The sequence below is a fragment of the Mytilus galloprovincialis genome, chromosome 1 (genome assembly GCF_965363235.1).
Source record: "Mytilus galloprovincialis chromosome 1, xbMytGall1.hap1.1, whole genome shotgun sequence".
NCBI classification, from domain to species: domain Eukaryota; kingdom Metazoa; phylum Mollusca; class Bivalvia; order Mytilida; family Mytilidae; genus Mytilus; species Mytilus galloprovincialis.
In genome coordinates, this window is record NC_134838.1 from 98852934 (window position 1) to 98875802 (window position 22869).

Consider the following 22869-nt stretch of genomic DNA (forward strand, 5'->3'; position numbering starts at 1 on the left):
AAAGCGAACAAAAATGTTATCTAGTAAAAATTCAAGAGCAGATATAGTATCAAAGCATGTCCAATTGACATAGTTTTTTTGTTTATTGCTACTAAAAAATTACCTAAAAGAGTTTGAACATATATATTCACATTCTGACTTTTTAAATGCCCATTCAATTAGGTGTGTGAATTTTTTCTTAATGAGAATGTGAGGCAATGTGGTATATAGGGTAGAAAAAACTTTGAACAGATTCAAAATCACCAATATAAGCATGCAATTTATTAAGTACTTCCAACGAGTTTTTGACACTCCAAAAGTAATTAATTCCACTATTTTCGAAGGCTTTATTTGAACAATTTATTATCAGGTTTTTGATTGTACAAAGTGTACTAGTAAGAAGAATAGATAATTTAGTAGTGGAACAATGGCTTGAAGACGAAATAAATCTATATTTGTAAGGTGTTTTGTGTAGTTTCGGAAGCCAATGCATAGTTGGGACTTTCATTGTTTTTGGTTCTGCTTGTAAAGCGGAAGCTAAAAGTTTATGTTTGTTACAGATGTCGTTTTCTGAAAATGGAGTCAGTTGGAATGTTGGTGAATTGGTGATTTCTTTTTGTAGAACCTCAATGTAAAATTTACGTCAAACAATAATAATATTATTAGCAGCTTTATCGGCCGGGACAAAGACAAATTCCTTGGCTAGTTCTTTTAGTTTATGTTTGATACGAGAAATAGGTTTATTGTGGTTATTTTTAAGATTAAAATGTTCTTTAAAATGTTGAATATGTATATCAACAATGTTTATTACTGAATTAAAAAAAGAGTCCAAAGATTTTTTGTCAGCTTTTTCCCGTTTTATCCATTTCAAACAGTAAGTACGGAGTGAGTCGTGGATGATGCTAAGATCTCCTGTTATAACATGGGCAATGGGTCCATAAATGTATTTGGAATTAATGCAATTACATGAAGTATGTGTATTTTCACTGATATTAATATTTTACACAACTGGCTATAATTAAACACAAATTTCCGGGTAGATTTCTTGTAAATATAACAAATAAGAGGGAGCTCAGTATTATCAAAATATCCAGGAATTTGTTCTTTAACAGAATGGTTGTAAAAAATACCAGCAATATTAACAAAATCAAAACCTTTATTGACATACTTTATTTTAATAAAATGTTTTTTTATGATCTTCAGGACGATCAATTTTAGGAAACAGTTTAGAATAACAATATGTCATTATAATTTGAAATTGTGTTGCAATCCTCTAAAATTTTATTTAACTTATTAATCGGTAATGAACAGAGCTTTGTTAAGAGATAATGTCTGCCGTTGTTTTTTGAAATAGAAATTAGGTCCGAAATATTGGTATGATTTGTCCTAAATTTTCTTTGATTGCGATTTTTTCTACGACCATGAGAGCGATTTTTTCGAACAGTTTTAGAAACAATATCCAAAATGTTAACAGAATTGGTTCTTGATATATTGCCAATTCCCATGATATTATCATTGAAACCGAGAGGGTAGACTGTCTGTAATTTTGTAATCCAATTTAATTCAATTATTTTCCGTGATCGTACAAACTTTGAATGAGATTCACCAGGCTGCTTATTTACTACTTCCAAAGGTTGAACTGCTAAATATTTAATAGGATGATTGTGCTTCTTCAGACGCTGATAAATGATACTTTTGAATTTATTTTAAAACGATACAGATGTTCTTGAGTGCGTTTAGATAAATACCGTCCAGTTTCACCTACGTACTGAATAACGCATCCCAGTTTGTTTCATGTGAGTAAATAAATAAGACTGTTTGTTTTTCAAGTTATATCAGTTTCAAATTTTAAAGAAAATGTGCGACCATTAAATGTGGACCTTACCGTATTGTTGGTGGAAAGACGGGGACATGTAAGTCATTTTTTGGCATGACACTTATCGATAGAAGGGTAACCACGATTTTTATTGTTAAAAATATTAGCGATGGTTGTATTTTTAGATAAGCGATTTTGAAGATTGAGACGTGTAGATACCCTTTGAACGAGTTTAGTATTAAATATTTTTCCATTTCTAAGCTTCATATTTGTTTTTTGTTTGTGAATTATATTAGGAAGGAGCAAAGACTGGTGTCCAGAATATGAACCAGCATACAATGAATTAAGTTATGTAAAAATGATAAATCTGTTCGGCTAAAGATGTCAAACGCTATCCGTATTAATTACCCCGAAAAGATAGGGTATATCAGGGTAGCGACTGACGTCTGACTAAATAGTAGAAAGGGGCTGAATATTAAAGTACTACTTTTTGATTAATATTCCTGAAGTAATGAACTAGAGAAGTTCTCGCTCGGACACACACTCCATAATCTAGTATATTATAAGAGCATAAACCTAAAGCACGGGGATGCATAAGAAGAAAGAGTTTTGTGAAATTTGTTTTCATTTTGAATAAAGTTGTGAATAATGTGCAATTGGTGTAATCATTGAAGTACACGCAAGTTTGTCAAGTATGAATTTGATAGAAAGACTGAAGTTACATAAGAAAGGAAGAATTGTTGACCAGTACTGATTTTTCACGTTTCTGACATTGTCAATGTTCGTTATCTTTTTTGTTTTTGGCTCTGATGTTTAATACATTTGATAACACAGAACTATGAGTGTTAATGATCGAGATAGTACTCAGGTGTCTCAGTCACTTACAGTATTATTTGATTTAATTGAGGTTTCGGTTACGATTGCCAAAATTGCTAATAATTATCATAAAAAATCGATCATTTGTTAGAGTAAAAATGGCTTTTGGGATGAATAAAATTGAACTCGGATTATGTTTGAAAAGTGGATTGGAGATCGGATAACAAAATAGAACCGTAAGTTTTAGTTCATGGTGACAAAGTTAAACATGTCATACAGGAAGTGTTTTTAAAGAAATCCTTTAACCAGTATGTCAAGTTAACCTATCCCTGAATAACTGAATACTTGTCAAATATATTTTAAACAAGAACTTGTTTTCTCACGAGCAAGTTGTCTTTAAAACATCATCTATAAAAGGAGTGAATTACATACGTTTTATGTTCATTCTTTTTTAGTCTCTATATAAGACGAATCATCGAAAGTGTTAATGTGTTCTTAATGACTAATGTCAAGTTATAATTCGAGGCATAGTTCATTTAGGATTTGGCCTTGTTAGAAGAACATTTGATATTTTAATATGGCGAACTTTGTTATTGACATCACTTGATGTTCATGGATAAATACCTTCATTTCCTGACACCTCACAAGAGGTCAGACGAAACTCAACAATTACCATCTAGTGTTATGTATTAAATCATGTAAAATTTCCTTGGCTTACAAACGTCACCCCCCACCTGTCATATAGTTACTGTTAAAAAACATACTCATGTAATAGCGCGATTGTCATCGTTAATACTTATCGGTGTAAAATTTATTTATTCGATTAAAACTTATTTGATTCGATTGCCAATATTGATTCTTAGGTAACCATATCGCTGATTTGGTGTACCAAATTATAAATATGGTATCTTGGATAGGGTTATTATTCATTGAATCTATGTGTTATCATTTAAGTTTTGCCCAATTGTTAGCTTACTCATGCTTTATGAATTCTTTAATCTTCTTTATAAGTTTTCGTTTTAGCATAGAGCCGCTATTTAAATGAAACTTAAATATGTAGAACGTTTGTTCAAACTCTGATTCGAGGCACCATAACCCAAAATAAGATTACTCATCACATGAAAGCGATACGTTTTCTTTGTTTTCAAAACATCCTGCAAATATTATGGAGATGTTTGGTATAACATCATGAAATGAATAAAACTAGATCTATCATGAAGTGAGTATTACTAGATCTATCATGAAGCGAGTAATACTAGATATATAAATAGTGGTCAAAATGGGTTGTCATAGTCGTTGATTGTTTTGTACATAACTCAGACTGAAAGTTTTATCCTATGAATTGTTTTGTCATGACGTCTGCCTTTGACATCTATTGTTGAAGGCGTACGGTGGCCCTTAAATAATAACTTCTATGTCATTTTGTCTCTAGTGGTCATTTGTCTCATTGGCTATAATGCCACATGTTCTTATTTCTATACTGTGCGTTTGGCGAAACGGCCCCACACTAAACAAATTTTATCCTGCAATGTTTAACCTTGTCGCCGTCATACTTTAAGGAGTTGACATTCCATTAACGTCTGCCACAAAGACGACCTGAAAATTAACTGCTACATAAACTAGAGGCTCTAAAGAGCCTGTGTCGCTCACCTTGGTCTATGTGAATACTAAACAAAGGACACAGATGGATTCAAGACAAAATTGTGGTTTGGTGATGGTGATGTGTTTGTAGATCTTACTTTACTGAACATTCTTGCTGCTTACAATTATCTCTAGCTATAATGAACTTGACCCAGTAGTTACAGTGGAAAATGTTAGTAAAATTTTACAAATTTTGTGAAAATTGTTAAAAAAAATTTACTATATAAAGGGCAATAACTCCTTAGGGGTCAATTGACCATTTTGGTCATGTTGACTTCTTTTTAGGTCTTACTTTGCTGTACATTATTGCTGTTTACAGTTTATCTCTATCTATAATAATATTCAAGATAATAACCAAAAACAGCAAAATTTCCTTAAAATTACCAATTCAGGGACAGCAACCCAACAATAGGTTGTCCGATTCATCTGAAAATTTCAGGGCAGATAGATTATGACCTGATGAACAATTTTCCCCTGTCAGATTTGCTCTAAATGCTTTGATTTTTGAGTTATAAGCCAAAAACTGTATTTTACCCCCATGTTCTATTTTTAGCCATGGCGGCCATCTTGGTTGGTTGACCGGGTCACCGGACACATTTTTAAAACTAGATACCCCAATGATGATTGTGGCCATGTTTGGTTTAATTTGGCACAGTAGTTTCAGAGGAGAAGATTTTTCTAAAAGATGACTAAGATTTACGAAAAATGGTTAAAAATTGACTATAAAGGGCAATAACTCCTAAAGGGGTCAATTGACCATTTTGGTCATGTTGACTTATTTGTAAATCTTACTTTGCTGAACATTATTGCTGTTTACAGTTTATCTTTATCTATAATAATATTCAAGATAATAACCAAAAACAGCAAAATTTCCTTAAAATTACATATTCAGGGGCAGCAACCCAACAACGGATTGTCTGATTCATCTGAAAATTTCAGGGCAGATAGATCTTGACTTGATAAACAATTTCACCCCCATGTCAGATTTGCTCAAAATGATTTGGTTTTTGAGTTATAAGCCAAAAACTGCATTTTACCCCTATGTTCTATTTTTAGCCATGGCGGCCATCTTGGTTGGTAGGCGGGGTCACGCCACACATTTTTTAAACTAGATACCCCAATGATGATTGTGGGCAAGTTTGGTTTAATTTGGCCCAGCAGTTTCAGAGAAGAAGATTTTTGTAAAAGTTAACGACGACGGACGACGGACGACAGACGACGGACGACGACGACGACGGACGCCGGACGCAAAGTGATGGGAAAAGCTCACTTGGCCCTTCGGGCCAGGTGAGCTAAAAAGTTAATCTAAATAAAGGCAACAGTAGTATACCGCTGTTAAAAAGTCATAAATCGATTGAGAGAAAAAAAAACAAGGTTACAAGCGCAAACCGAGGAAAACAACGAAACAACAGAAACACTGAAGTGCAACTAAAACAAACGACAATGCAGCAAACGAACTATAAGATAGCAACTGCCATTTTCTAAATTTATCGTCAACATAGAAACATGAAGACAGTAAACTCCATTTTAAGCTGGTGTGATTGTATACGATTCCAACACCATACGTTAGCAGATGTGAACCATTCAAATACTGACCCAAGAATCACTATTGGATATTATAATTGTCTACAAATATAGTCCATCGTATGGAGTTTATTTCTTGTAAATTTTGTCGGTGCACCCTCTTTAACCATATCATCATGCTTAATGTACAAAACAAAAAGGGAGGGAAAGAGGGGAATAGCACTGTAAAAAGTTTGATAGAGTCGTGAATCTTGGGCAAAAAAGTAATCTGGTTCAATCGAGGAGGATTAAAATGAAAAAATCAGAGCTGTCAATTTCAATAATGTTCTATATAACTTACGTCTATTGGTTTGTTAGTATCGTTGAACAAATCTTAAGACTATGTTTTTTTCTTTCATTGTCGATTATTTTCCTCAGTAGAAAAGAGTACGAATTATCTTCATGATTTTAATAATTAACCATACTTGTATGTGTTCAGTGGTATTACACTCCGCACCATCATTTTATGATATGTATATGGATGTTCAGCTGTGGTGTGTGATAAAATTTCTCTCCGGGACAATCTGTATCAATATGTCAAGACGTGTCAGTCCAACTTACTTACTTTTACATAAAATTGTGAAATAAAGGCAACAGTAGTATACCGCTGTTTGAAATTCATAAATCGATTGAGGAAAAAACAAATCCGGGTAACAAACTAAAACTGAGGGAAACATATCAAATATAAGAGGAGAACAACGACACAACAGAAACACAGCACTAAAATGTAAAAAGTTGAGTATGGACATATATTTGTAAATGGACTTTTTTTTAATAAACACGGAGTTGAAATAAATTGTTTAATTCAAAATACTTTACAACTAAACGTCTATACACAAATACAGAAAATATCGAATGGTAAACACTTGTGTTGAAACCCCACCTTAATCTTTAAAAAAAATGTCTCTCTTTAAAATAACACAATATATTTTTTTAAATTCTTTTGCTGAATCGTCGTTAGATGATCCGTAATGTATAAGATTTGGCAGTTGGATGTTTTTCTTATGTTCTTCAGGGTATGATTTTGTTGAATATATGAATTTAGTAGATGTTTCTACATTGTTACAATAAAAAGTATTTCATTTGTTGTTGGTAAATACCTTTAAATGGAAATGAAATTCCCAATTGGTGAATTTATGATGGGGTAATCTCAATGATTTGTCATTTAATAGTGTGTACAATGCTTGTTGGAAATTACTATACTGACTGTCTGCAATTAAAGTTACATGTTAGTAAGTGTAAAAAATGCAATAAGTTTGCATATGCACACAGAGCTTACATCAATGACATTGAATTAACTCACAATATTTTGACAATAGATCAGGACGAATACAAATGCATAGTGACATTAAAGTACTCTAAATTTAAAACAATTTCAATCATGCCGACTGTAAATTAAAGAATAACCCACTTATTCTTCGTTGCTCTGATTATTCATTGTTAATTGTGACCTTGCTCGGTTCTAAACTATACCAGCCATTTCCCAAAGACACCATTCAATTTATTGTAATTGGTTTCCCGTCTTTAAGAACTTTTAGACATTCTGTATGGAAATGTTGGAAAAATCATTTAATCTCCATATCTCTCAAATGATAACGTATTCTGCATTGGATCCAATCACAGAATATTGCGTGGATTGTTGGACATCATTCCGTCCAGCGTAATTAGTGCAAAATAAATCCATAATTCTGCTGTCAGGTATTTAAAAGTGGTAACGCAGAATCGACGTTTTGAAGCAGATTGGAATTTCCTTTTGATGACGCCATACCAGAATCCCCGCGTGCGCTAGATGAAGTTTCCCCAGATGGTAAATGCATACTTGAATCTTTATTCAACAGCAGACAAAAATCTCCGGTTGAAGATGGAAGGTTACGGTATCTTTGAGTTAAGCTATCAGTATTTTGATTTGAATTATCCTAAAGAAAAATTTTAAAAAAATCATAAATATGGATAAAGCATAAACAAATAAAAAATTGTTTTTTCTGGGTTTTTTTCTTTCTTGAAATTCATGGTAACCAAGTTCATATAAATTTCGTTCTAAAATATCAAAATTATACTGCTATATTGCAACGCTGTCCAGTTCTAAACACTACATGCCTACACTGTGGAAGTGTGTATGCATTTAAAATAAAACTGATATGCAATCACATGTTTTCGTTGAGTGTGTTCAGTTCCTTAGTTTAAAAAAGGGTAAGTAAACATGTGTGCCCATATATGTATTGAACGTAGGAGATATAATAATCCTTTGAACAAGTTAAAGTAGTCCACACCTTTGTGTTAATATATAAATAACACATGAAAAGCCAAGGTTGGCAATGCTTTTTCGAGGGGAACCACAATCTGCTCTATCATTTTCTCAGCTATGTGTTATCTAACTTATTGTTCTGAATATCCAATCATTTTTTTTTTCTTTTACAGATGAATTATATTTAAAGTATTATCTATATAGTATTGTTATGATGATTGGTGTATCTTTTTTGTCTGTAGATAACTATATTTATGTTCAGATAAAATAAAATATTAAATATTTACGTTGATATGTGGTGTTTCTATTATGAATGGTCGTTTTATTGTCTTTATTGTCCTTCTAACTTTCCTGCAGAAGATAAAACAGGTTTAAAATTATAATATTCGCCTTCAACTAAATAGAAGAAATGTACCTTAAAGGGATTTACATTCCCTTTTTCTTTTCAAATTTTCATGTAGAGAAATTCCAATTTTCCTTTGAATATCAATCAAATCCCATTTTACACTAAAAATAAAATAAATAAAATCTTCCACGAAAGATCCATGTTTTTACTTGCTTGCTTTTAAATTAATAAACACTATATTTCCGTTATTATTTTCTAATTCTATAACTAATGTGTACAGTTATGCTACGAATTTCTAACTCTTGCAAAACTGCTAGCATTAAACAAAAAAAAAATATATCTAAAATAAGATTCCGGTTGTACTAAGAAAACTAGGACAAATTATTTATTTTCACACATGCGAAACAAAATATGTTTTATATATGAACTTTTTTTTCCTCTGTAGCTATGTACTAGTTTATGAGAACAAAGTCAGTCATTCATTCATAAAACAGAAATATTTAGAAACAGAAAAAATATTTAAATGTGCACCTTATGATCAGCATGACTTTATCAAATGACAATACTAATACTGAAAATCCATGCTAAAAATAAGTCGTAGGAACGCGATGTCGCGGGTGTGTTTTATTAAAAAAGATATTTAGAAAAAAACATTAGTGAAAATCTGACATTTTCGTAACTGTTTTTCAACGATGCAAGTTCTACAACTCGAGAAAAATCAGAATGAAAAAATGTTCCCAGTTAAAAAAAAAGCAGGTTAATTCATTGCTTGTGATTTGTACTTCACAAATCCTGAAGAATTCGATGAAAACATAACGGGATAACACAACATATAAGAACAAAATAAGTTCTACTAATTACATTACCTCACTATCATACAACATCCAAATATAGCTAAAAAGCAGAATACAGCTCCAACTGATAATAAAGCTGATACTAATACCCCTGCAATAGACAAGTTTTATGTATACTTTATATCATTTCTGTTATTTACACTGTGATCTAATATAGATGCAATGTCATTAATCTACCAACTACTTCAGAGTTGAAGAGACATTAATATTCATCCTAATACCTGGTCTGTTTTAGAGGACAGCTGTGGTGAATGAAGCCGTTTGTTACCTGCAAAAGCTTCTCACAGTATCAGTGTACTAGGTAACTTTATTCGTACAATACCGCAAATGTATTAATTCATACTTTCTACATTCTACTGTCACGGGACATATAAATAAAATTCTTTATAAAATAACAAAATCTCATTAGTATTGTTGAAAAACAATAGTGTTGACAATCCGGGCATCTTAACTGAATTGATTTAATCTATGCAATTCTTGATTTAGGACCGAAGTGAAAATGTATGTTATACATGGTTGTGTGCATAATTGGTCATCTGTTGCATTAAATATGTTGCTCCCCAGAATAGTTTTCCTAACTGTATTTTGCAAAACATTTTGAAACGTTGGGTCGTCGATGCACTTAAAATTTTTACTGAATTTGGCCTTTACATTTCATTCGAGAGTCACTGGTGAATATTTGTTGACGAAACGCGCATTATGAGTACACAACTATAAACCTGGTATATTTGATTATTTTTTCTCTTTCCATTTTACATGTAAAAAATGACAGCAATACGTTGTATAGATAAGAACGAAACTTTGTAAGAGTAATTAATTGTATGATGCCATCATACAAGTTATTACTTGTACAAATATAATTGTACGAGTAATTCCCTGTACAGTTTTTGTTGAGAAAAAGATAATTACTTGTACAACACGCTATTTTTTTGTTTTATTTGTTTCTTCCTTCTATCTGCTTTTTAAGTAATAACTTCAGCAAGCATGACACTTTGAGCATATTGGGTTGAACAACTAGGTGCCACTAAAATACGGACTACTGGTGCAAAGTGACAAAGTCATTGAAAGGAATAAATAAAATGAAACTCTTATTCCAATTACTTTTATTTATTATTTTTCAATGGAGGGAAATACTCAATTGTTCTCTGACAGTTGGGTTTTAATTATAATTAATTATTTACTTTTTTTTGTTGGTTTTTTTTTAATGAAATTGCACAATTCTTAATCATTCAGACCAGTGTCAGTTGTTCTCATGAGTTCATGAAATCATCAAACTCTTTATGTCAGCGTTCTATATTTTTATGAACACGTGACTTTGAGGTGGAAGTGGTCAATCATACAAAAATAAAAGTTCTAGCCAAAGAAGAAATTCCCTTCAATTAACATCATGCAGGATATGTGGAGCTCTAAAAAGTAAAAACAATGTCAGTGAGTTGGTAAGCCACTTTTGTCTTTTACGGGCGCAGTCCACTGAATTTGGTATAGTGATCCTGATAGTACATGATCAACATGGTATATCTGACAGTAACATCTTAGACTTTGACTAGACTACAAGCATAAAAGACTGTAGTTATGATAGGAGGAGCGACCTTTTTCAAAATATTCAAATATATGAGAGAAAATCCGGATAATTTCTCAGCTTATATTGTCAAATTGTGGTATTTTTAACTCCTTATAATTATTATTTGTATGCCTCCATGACCAATTTTAACACCAGAGTGTGCTGTTCTAGTCAGAGGGTAAAGTTGATCAACTTTACAATAATAAATTATTTCGTCTCCTTTGCAAATGAGTTTATCAATTTAATTCCAGCTGCATTCAAAACATCATGCTGTGACGAATGGCTTTGGGACGACTTTGCATTAAAAAGGGCGAAATCAGTAGTTATTTCGTATTTGAAACTCAAAACAGCTAAACATTGGAATTAAAAGCTACAGTTACAATTCTCTTATCTTATTTAATACTCACCTTATACTTCATGGTATTTATATGTTACATTTTATTAAAGTTACAGTAAGGTTAATCATTTGTTAACTAGACATCTCTTGATTCTATGATATGCTCTGTATGGCATAGTCAAATAAAGGATTGAAACACCATCGATACTAGGTTATACAGGGTAATGGTATTGTCCAATAGTGGTATATCCCAATCATCCAGTGGTATATAATCAGCCGTCAGCAGTCAATCAGGGTCGATATTACGATCAGATCACATGTATAAGTGATAAGATAAATACCTACTTATTGTATGTTCCAAACATTGGATTCACTTCTCAATTCTTTCCAATAACTGAAACTTAGTAGAAGAATTATCTTAAGCTAAAAGTGAGCTGCATCGAGAAAAGTGAAAGAGCTGGATAAGCTTCGTTGATAAAGATAAAGATAAAGGGGAAAGAGCAATAATGTTGCGAGCCGGTTGAGCTATCTATTTGAGATAGAAATATTGTGAGCCAGTAGAGCTACAGCCCTAGTGAGTATGTTGAGCTAGGAGCTACAGAGCTAGTGAGCAAGTGTATCTTGCTATTTATTTGACACATAGTCAGTAAGCCAGTTGGGCTGAATAATTGAGCTGGAAGAGATATATGAGCCAAGAGAGTTAAAGAGGAGTTATAAACAAAAGAAAATATATACACAAGTCTCAGATCTCAGGAATCAACTCGGGTACGGACCCCAGACACAATGTCATCTTAATAATTATTTTTGTAGTGCTGTCTTTTTAGAACTTAACTTGGCTTCCTTTACATTACTTAAAGTATCTCTTTCTCTTTCGCTAGTTAATACTGAATTATTAGAAGATTTTACTTGATGTTTTCCATGTTTATCCTTTAATAACCTAATAATTAAACTGTACAAATTGGCTACCATATTTATCAAATAATTTCAACATGTTTCAAGTTTATACTGATGCACTTACAATGTATACTAAATCATTTGTTTAAAGGGAAAGTTTTGTTGTAGTCAGGAAATAGGCCGAGGTAGAATAATGATTTGTGCAAGTTATTATCTTTTTTCTCAATGAAAATTGGACCAGTAATTACTTGTACAATTGTATTTGTACAAGTAATAACTTGTAAGTTGGCATCATACAAGTATTATCCTGTACTAAATAATAACATACACACGACATATATACCAATGTGTATCGCGAACTTTCAAGATGAAGAAATATATAGTATGTAAATTTACTTTTATTGCTAGATATTTGTATACATTCCTCTGTTGATGATCTTCTATCTGTATTCTTCCAATTTGGAAAAACTCTGACACACACATTATCTTTTGTTGTTTTAATGAAAGCATGCTCGGTTGTACCAGCCACTTTAACTTCTGTATAATCTAGGAAAAAGGTTTAAACGCAAGAAGTTAATACATAGATATAGGAAGATGAGACACTTCAGCATCCAAGTCACAATTTTATTTGTAAAAGTAAACCATTACAGGTCAAAGTACGACCTTCAACACGGAGCATTGGTTCACAACGAACAGCAAGCTATAAAGCCCAAAAACTGACTAGTGTGAAACTATTCAAACAGGCAATGGTTGATTTCAAAGTATAAACTTTTTGAAATTGAAAATAGTCATATTTGATTAATTCTATGAATAACCAGTCAATTTCGTAGAATTATGAAAGGTTGAAGACTTATACAATATTACAGATGATGTCCCAACTTTAAAGATCAGAAGTAATATTCTAAATCATGGAGACTGATACCGATAATATTCAAATGTCTGACTGTGCTACGTATTCATATAATATAAATCATTTGGCTAAGATGATTAATAGTATTTGTAAGTTAAAATATATTTTTTTTATTTTCCTGATGACCTTAGCAATAATGGTAAACAAAATTCATAATGTATTTGCTAGACAATATGTCAAAGTAACTAACATATGAATATTAACAATGAGTGCAAGTTATCATCTTACGAACACTTTGATTTTGAATGTTTTAAATACAAGGATGAAAATGTATGTCATATCAAACCAGAAAATAATTGTCAAACAACAAAACATTTTTTATTTCCTTTTGGTATAAAAATAAAAAAAGGACGACGAAAATGTCCCGTCTTTATACTAGATCACTTTATAGAACCCTTATAAGAAGAAAATATAGTCTGGTCGTAAAGATGTACGACATCATTCTTTCAACAGTAAGAGATAGCCTTCAGAAATAATGTGATCACGTATATTTTCGAAATAAGAGGTCTTTTACTCCCAAAAAATATTACCTATGCTGAATTTGTTAAACAAAGAATTTGTTGTTATTGTCTGTTGTTTTGATTTTTGTCTTAGTTCAATCGAATCGTGAGACTTGAACATCGATATACTACTTTTGTCTAAATGATCGTTCTGACTATCCTTATTTATTTAGTACTGATACCTACCTCCACATCCTTTTCCTTCACAAAACTGAATATTATAAAAATCGATCAACTGTTTGACCTTTTCGAAATTACACTTTGGTAATCGCCATTTTACAAGGACGCCATCTTCTTTTGGATACAGTGTAACTTTTAACTGCAAATTAAATTCTGAAATGAACAAAAATAGTATAATAATATTTATGGTAATGATGTCTCTTCAATGATGCTCAATTATCCATAAAAGTGCTTCGGACGCAAGAAATTTTTAAACTTGTTGTTTTTAATTTTTTTTTTTTTTTTTTTAATTTTTTTTTTTTTTTTTTAAATCTTTTTTACAAAAGAAAATCGAGAATTGAATGCGTTCATAACGACTTATTAACTTTTTTCCCTTCTATAACGCTATGCATTTTCTGAATAGTACTATATTACATTTATATATATTATACTTCACGTTAAAATGCAAGAATTTTATTGGCCCATACGATCGAGACAATTTACTCTATCCCATATGGCTGAGCGGATGACATGTTTTTAATGTCATCCTCTCGCGCAGACCGATCAAAATTCGATAATTTAAAGGACAATAATTGAATTTACAGACAATGCTCAAGTTCCACGTTTTGGCTCAGAAATTATTCATAGGCTCAATTTTTTTTTTATTAAAAAAACCTAACTTCACTTATGTTGATTTTTTAAACGTTGTTATGTACGTGACGTCATAGGAAAATACTTTTAATTCAAAATTCAACAGCAAAAGACAATTATGATAGGACATTCAGTATAATAAATTAAATAAAAAATAGCTGAGAGATTGATAGAACAGATTGGTACCCCCTCGAAAAAAGCATTGTCAACCTTGGCTTCGCCGCTTTACTATTTTGACCTGAGCGTCACTGATAAGTATTATTTTGACGAAACACGCGTCTGGCGTATCAATTTAAAAGTCTGGTACCTTTGATAACTATAAGCATGTCGAAATGTTTTATTGTATTGTTTATTTGTGCATATCTCTGTTCTGAATGTTCATTTATTTGTACTGTAGTCCTGACATGTAATGTTGTCATTTTAATGCTATATTTAACATTGCCATAAAAGCGCGAGATTTGGCTAGCAACAAAACCATGTTCATCCCACCATTTTTTCTTGAAATGACTTGAAAGTCAGGAAAATGGCAGTTGTTATCTTGTAGTTCGTTTCTCTGTGTGTTGCATTGTAGTTTGTTTTTTTGTTACACTTTAGTGTTTCTGTTGTTTCGTTGTTTTCCCTTATACCTTACAGCGGGTTATTTTCGTGGGGTGTAAATTTTCGCTTATTTTCGCCGTTTTTGGCACAACTTTTTTGATCTTTTGGTCCTTGATGCTGTTCGACTTTGTGCTTGTTTCGGCTTTCAAACTTTTGTATCTGGGCGTCACTTGTAGATCTTGTGTGGACAAAATACACTTCTGGCGTATTAAAATTTTGAAATTGTTGCCTTTTGTTGGCTGTTGTTCGTGCGTTTCTTTGTCAATTGTGTTCTCCAATTTATTTATATTGTAGTCCTGTGGTGTTGAGTTGTCATTTTAATGTGATATTTCACATGGCTATAAAAGAGGGAGGTTTGGCATACCACAAAACCAAGTTCAACCCACCATTGTTTCCTTTAAAAATGTCCTGTACCAAGTCAGGAATATGGCAATTGTTATATTATAGTTCGTTTCTGTGTGTGTTATATTTTAACGTTGCGTCGTTTGTTTTCTCTTATTTTTTAGTGTAAATTCACATTGCGATAAGACGTGTCACGGTACTTGTCTATCCCAAATTAATGTATTTGGTTTTGATGTTATATTTGTTATTCTCATGGGATTTTGTCTGATGCTTGGTCCGTTTCTGTGTGTGTTACATTGTAGTGTTGTGTCGTTGTTCTCCTCTTATATTTAATGCGTTTCCCTCAGTTTTAGTTTGTTACCCCGATTTTGTTTTTTGTCCATGGATTTATGAGTTTGAACAGCGGTATACTACTGTTGCCTTTATTGAACAAAATCGCCAAAATAAATTCCGACAATTTAAAAGTGTACATGCAAAGGTATTGATAAAAGTTTTGAATCCGCCAAAACTAAAACGGCCAAAATATTTCGTTTACCTTATTCAAGGAAAATCGCAAAATTTTACACCCGCGAAAATAACCCGCTATACGGTAGTCAGTGTGTTTCCCTCAGTTTTAGTTTGTAACCCGGATTTGTTTTCTCTCAATGGATTTATGACTTTCAAACAGCGATATACTACTGTTGTCTTTACTTGACCATGTTTTCTCGGGGTTACAATCTGCTCTATCACCCTCTCAGCTATGAAACGTAATAACCTTCACTGTTCTTAACAAACAAACAAGTTTTATAGTTATTGTATATCATGACTTTCAATTTATTTTCTCTAATTTCTTTTTAACATTGCTAACTGACGATATGTCCTTTTTTTTTATCTTTCAAACCTTTTGGTCTTGGCCCTATCTTATATTGGATTTCAAGAAAGACTTAACGCACATTGAAATCATAACTAATACCTAGGGGGTCGGTACGATACTGATGGACTTTCAGTAAATTAGGGTTCCATCCTACCAGTAGCTAGTGCTTTGGTAATTGCAGCATAATTTAATTCATATATCTAGCTATAAATATTAAGTTAACTAATTATGTAATTGTACTAACTCTACGGTTGGCACTGCACTGTCACGTTACCCTTGTGTGGTATTTTATGTTTGGCTAATAATTGCTTTATTTGTTCCGTGTATAGTTTCTTACAGTATGCAGTTGATTACATATTTCAACTGTTTATAATTTGAACTTGTAGAGTAATCCCCTTGATGTCTTACCTTTATTAACATCGATAAAACAGTCTGACCATTTAAAGCCTGAAGACATATTGTTCCTTGACGTATACGATACACCAAATAAATATGTGGAGGAATTTGTAAGGGGTCCTGGTAAGGCAGAATAACTATGTCCATCTGCTAAGCTTATTTCTATAGAATTCGGAGTATCCTACAAAACAATAAAGGTTAATGAGTTCCTATTCAGAATTTTCATTGATATAACGAGCTTGTTCCTTTTGCTAAATCCAACGATTTGTATATTTCCATAACTCGTTCAATATGATCATGTCCGCAGTGACTTTTAAGATTCTTAATATGTTTTGATTTTCAAATATTTCATTCGTGAGCATCACTGAAGACACTCTAATTGTCGAAATGCGCATCTGGTACAGTAAACCTGGTACCGTTAATGTTATTACTATGAATTGTCGGTTAATTTTAACATGTAGTCATGCTTTTTATACATGCAGCTTAGGGCGTCCTTCTTATTTAATCCGTTAGAGGTGTTTAAATTGATACATTAGTTTTGGAGAACATGGTTCGTCTATTACTTTAGAATGGGTTTTTACAAGCTTTCTATAACTTCAGGTACTCTTAGATTTGTATTTTGTGTGTTTTTGTCTGTACATTAGTTATGAGTACGATATACCAATCTGATAAAGTAATGCCAATCAAACCCATAATTTTGTACGTCAATCTATCATGTGGTCTTTTAACCCATCCTTCATTTGTCTAGACAAAAGACATATCAAAGATCCAGCCTTATACTAGTTATTACCCATGTCAAAAGGTTGTAATTATCAATGGTTGCTGTCAGTAATAATTGTTTATGGTAACGAATTAGGTTTTGCTCATTGTTGAAGGCCTTACTGTGACCTGTAGTTGTTTATATCCTGGTGTCACGGTGATAAATGTATCAAAGACAATGATAACCTTTTTTCTATATTAACATTGATATAAGACCATAAAAACATCTCTAGCAGGGTGTTGAGGAATAAAGACTAAAGTCGAAACTACACAAGTTTTAATATCACCATCAAGAAACTGTCTGTGTCTCAACAAATCACAACTATTATGTTTTCATGGTCTTAGATCTCAAAAATTTACAAGTTTCAAACATCGGAATACTAGTATTACCACTTTCTTATTTGACTCACCTGATCTACTTCCTTTTTTAGTTTACCAATCCTATCACTTTTCGTTAATTACCTTGATTTGTCTCATGAATTGACTAATGAAATCTTAACATTGGTAAAATATCTGAATTTAAAAGGACATTTGTTATGCCAAAACTGAGATCTTCAAACAGATCAACTCCTTCCTTCATCACACCTAAACTTAGATCGGCTCTACATTTAAGGCATTTGCGATTGTTTCAGGTGTTGAAATTCTGTTGATTGTTTTCATTAAATCGGTTAACCCATACTGAAGAAACTGTTGAAATGCGATGACCGCAAGTTAAAATTTGGTATTCAATACTGTTCGTCCACCTGACGGTTATCATATTTTCTCACCCACTTTCCCTAATTTTAACTATGTATTTAATAAAATCTTTCTTTCGTAGAGGCATTATCACTAGCAGGTTACGTTTCTTCTAAATAGTTTTTATTATTGGAGCTTCCGACTCGTTTGTTAGTAAATGTGCGACTCCATATCCAATGAATGAAGAAAACAGTTTTAGAGATTCCAGTGCAGATAAAGGGTTTGTATACTCATTGTGTCATAAATGTGTAAAGATAAGTGGGGTTTTTTTTCTTCATTTTCTTCAACATATAAAGTAGTTCGTAGATTCAAATGGATTGTTCGTCGGTACCTGACATTACTGTTAACTTTTTATTTAGTTTGTCAAACGTACATAAACCTAAATATATATTATATTTTAGAGCTGTATAACACAAGATAAACTATAAACCTTGCATATATCCCAGAAAGCCTGTTCACACCAAAATAAAGTGTACGATGAAATATCTATTGTCTCTGCAAACTTCCAATACAACTTTATTTGTGATTCCATGTCTTTGACAGCAACTACTTCTTCAACAAATTCAATATCTACAACAGAGTAATTGTTCTATGTTAATAAAATGTTTGTGTTAAAATTGACTTCTTTGGATTTGAAGAAAATAAAAAGAGAAAATGGAATAAAAGTTTTGGCTGATACTGACAAAAAACTTAACTCATATCATCTTGTAAATAACCGAACGTATTCGAAATGAAAACATTATTAGAAGAGGTCAATTCAAAAAGACAGGACAAAAAGTCAATAATCAATCAAGTATGATTCGGACTCAGAAAAGTGTATTCTAGATTTAATCAACTATAGCTCAAGTAAAAGAAAATCAGCGGCATCTTTAATGTAATGTGAAGCGCTATCTCAGACTTTTATACTTAACTTATATTCATTAATCAAAATATCTATGTTTGAGCTAATTTGCATTGTCGTTTGTCTCAGTCGTTTGTATGTTTATGTTGAAATTCAGTGTTTCTGTTGTTTCGTTGCTTTCCTCCTAAAGTTGATGTGTTTCCCTCGGTTTTAGTTTGTAACCCGGATTTGTTTTCTCTCAATCGATTTATGACTTTTGAACAGCGATATTCTACTGTTGCTTTATATTTACCTTTATATGATGGTATTTGAACAGACTCCAAGGTTGAATTTCCGATTTCGTTGTATGAGTAAAGGAACGCTTGATACTTCACTGTGGTATCGACGTTAAATGTAGAATAAAACTTTCCACTACTGTGGAGTAAAGTTATCCCGTTTGTTGACATGAAATATACGCCATATTGTATTGTATCGCCATTCCACCTGGACTTTTCAATTTGCTGTTAGAAGTTTAAACAAAATGGTTGTTATAAATGTAATACTTTTGTTTTATGTAAAAAGTAAAATTACAAAAATACTAAACTCCGATGAAAATTCAAAACGGAAAGTCCTTCATCAAACGGCAAAATCAAAAGCTCAAACTCATCAAACAAATGGACAGCAGCTGTCGTATGCCTAGGTTGGTGCAGGCATTTTCTTTAAATAGATAATGGTGGATTAAATGCAAACAGACAGATAACTATATCTCTATACAAAGCAGTTAAGGAGTATATGCAAGTTATCTTATTTTCAACTCTAAAAAATATACCGTAAAGACTAAATACAGTATATGTATTTTCTGAAGAACATTTTTTCAATCATTTACCTTCCAGAAGATCGTGACATCGGCTGATGAATTCTTAGATGGTTGTATCCAGGAATATCCTCCAATATGTGTACTTGGTGGAGATTCTGGAACTAGTCACAAAACATATGTGAATATATTAACAAAGAATACTATTAATGAACAAGCTATGAAAATTTCAGGAATTATGAGTATTTAATTTTAAATATCTTCCTCCCTGTATTTATTAACATACTGTTATTGTTTACAGCAAAATTAATGAAATGATATTTTTGTTCTACACAGAATCAACTGTTGTCGGATTATTTATTTCTAGTCTTTTTAATACAGTTTTTTACATGACTTTTGTCACTTTTTGATACAACTATGAGTCTATGATTTTTGTTACTGAAAATCAAAAAGACTCGATCTCTTTCAGTGCATGTAATAAAAGTATACCTGTTTTGTTAGTTCTGACTATTGTCTTAACCATTTTACTCCAACGCCCCTTTCTTTCAGGTTTACATGTCACCTGTATTTCGTATCTCGTGTATGGTTTTAGATGACATATTTCACTGCGGACTTCGCTTTTCTCGGAGCAAAGGGTGAGTATCTAAAATAATTAGAAGGTTTAATGATGTTACTATATGTTCTTACTATATATTTAAGGGCAGCAATTATCATAAACATAAGATCATTCTATCTTTGCATTTCACGCATTTTCTGTCTATTCATCAATGAATTTGCCTCGAAGCATGTTCTTTGTTTTAATGTGAGTATAATTACATCGCGAGATTAGTTTTAGCAAATACTAAGTGTTTGGCTAAGAAAATATGTTTTTTTTCGAGAAGTAAAAACTGAAAATAAGTAACAAATCATTTTCACACAATTTGATGTTTATGACTTTAGAAATATTGTTCAAAATTTTTACTCATTTTTATCACTTTAAAAAATAATGATAATGTTTAAAAACCGCATTTAGTGCGTTTCTTTTGGGTTTTTTTAACATAAAAAAAACTTGGAACAACGGTTCGCTTAAAACAATTTCGACGACGAACTTTCAAAATTTGTTTATACAATTATATGAAGCCAAATTCTTGCAAAGTAAAATAATAATATAAAGTTCATATTTTATAGAATAAAGAAATTGGTATATTGACAATACGAAAGCTATCCAACTGAAATGGATTAAAGCAATTATGGGTCAACAAGAAGTTGATATTTCCAGACATGGTTAAATCATATCTTGTTTAATTCAGTTTTAGTCCAAAATATGCATGAATATTTTTGAGCTTTAACAATAATCAATCACTTAAGAAATCATACACAAACTAAAAAAAAAATCTGTTATGTTTAAAAGTGCTAATTAGCAATTAATAGTTATCTTTCAAAATCATACTGATGTAACACTAGTATTAAAAATCAGTGATTTAGCTATCTCGAAAAAGTCTGCTCTTTTAATTTTGTCATTTGATAAATAATTTTCCGTTTTGAATTTTCTCTGGAGTTCGGTAGTTTTGCTATATACTTTTCCCAACTTTTATGAACGTAGAAGAAAGCAGTAAGTACCTTGGTTTGCAGTGCTCTTTCCGGCTTGTACATAACCTTAAAAGTCTTATTGTGCACATGATCTGAATGTTTCCATTCAAGTAACACGCATGACCAATTTTTCGCCATTGCAAACACTCTATTAACAGGATCTGGGTACACTACGAACAGAAGAAAGAATCATTTTGCAATTCATTTGTAGAAATAGAAAGTAACTCTTATAACAAAAAATAATAAAAGATCAAAAATTCTGTCTGATATGATGATTATGATAATTGTCATTAAAACCACATTATAAAAAAATCTTCATTCCTTACACGTAATTATGTCATTTAGCAGTATTTGTAACATTGCCATATAAGCGGGAGGTTTGACTAGCCAGAAAATCAGTTTAAACCCACCATTTTCCCTTTAAATGTCTTGCACCAGATCATAAATACGGTAGTAGTTATCAAATAGTCCGTTCCTGTATATGTTATTTTTTGTTTTTGTTGCAATTCGGTGTTTCTGCTGTTACGTTGTTTTTCTCTTTCATGTGTTTCTCTCGGTTTTGGTTCGTGACCCGTATTTGTTTTCGTTTGACCAATTTATGACTATTGAACAACGGTACATGACTGTTGCCTTTATTTTTCTGTTGTTCCGACGTTTTCATCTTATAGAGGATGTGTTTCCCTCGGTTTTAGTGTGCAACACGAATTTGTTTTCGCTTAATCGATTTATGATTATTGAACAACGGTATACTACTCTTGCATTTATTTATTCATATCCATACATAAAGAAGCAAAGTTGCCACTCATTGTGGAGGACAAACGTTTTCAATATTAACAACAATATAAATATGAACGTGTGTGTCAATAGGCAAGAGTGGATGATAGGATTTGACCCTTACAAAAGAAGTCCTCTTTACAATATAGAGAGTGTTGCTTATTCAGGCAACAAATGTATAAATCCTTACCTGACTCATTCCATCTTACGAGAAAGAAGTTGTGTAAGTTATTGTTAATAGTGACGCTGATGTTATGTTTTCTCTCTATGTCAATATTATGGTCATTTATGCTCCATTCACATGATGTATTGTTGGTAAGTTCAGGGCAATAGTACCACTTTGGAAATGGAACTATGGGTTGCCTGAAAGAATCCGAAAATAAATTATTGACTCTATACATAATATTTGAAAATAATTTCTGAATAAATCGCCATCTGGTGGTCAAATGGATAAAAGTATAAATAGCAAATAAAACATGAAAATGTTATGGTAATACATGATAATTCGAACTGTACAGTAACAATTCATGCTATGGAATTCTCGACTTTACAACACTACTTGGTTATATCGAAAATCGAAATTTCAATGTCGTAGGAAATAATAAGAAACGCACAAAATATATATCGAATAAAAAAATGTTACTATGCTATTCCAGTCTTGTCAAAGATCAAAGAGAAGTTTACATGAAGAAGTTTTAATCTAAGAATATAAAATTTCAATATGAATATATTGATATCTATTAAAATATGTCTTTTAAATTATGTCAGTGCTGAAACATGATTTATATGTTTCTGGTGACTAGTTGTGTCATTTGCTATCGCACCAGTAAACATTACTTTAATACGTTTCCATTTCCATCCGTTTCAAACAATAATGGTTTCCAATTGAATTCGCATTCTGCACAAGCATCAATATACGAAGTTAGTTTATCAAAAGT

General features: G+C 31.9%; 1 protein-coding gene across 2 annotated transcripts in view; it reads right to left on the reverse strand.

The window, feature by feature from the left end:
• Positions 1-6607: 6607 nt before the first annotated feature.
• Positions 6608-22869, reverse strand: part of LOC143046794 (uncharacterized) — a 28081-nt gene continuing 11819 nt past the window's right edge. For both annotated transcript variants that reach the window (XM_076219865.1, XM_076219870.1), the window contains 12 exons: positions 22122-22294; positions 21188-21327; positions 20078-20231; positions 19661-19752; positions 19088-19295; positions 18385-18524; positions 16473-16641; positions 13649-13795; positions 12449-12598; positions 9273-9351; positions 8348-8411; positions 6608-7731 (listed from right to left, as the gene is read on the reverse strand). In XM_076219865.1, the coding sequence (XP_076075980.1) occupies positions 7510-7731; positions 8348-8411; positions 9273-9351; positions 12449-12598; positions 13649-13795; positions 16473-16641; positions 18385-18524; positions 19088-19295; positions 19661-19752; positions 20078-20231; positions 21188-21327; positions 22122-22294 (1738 nt within the window). In that variant the 3' untranslated portion in view covers positions 6608-7509. The remainder of the gene's footprint in view (positions 7732-8347; positions 8412-9272; positions 9352-12448; positions 12599-13648; positions 13796-16472; positions 16642-18384; positions 18525-19087; positions 19296-19660; positions 19753-20077; positions 20232-21187; positions 21328-22121; positions 22295-22869) is intronic.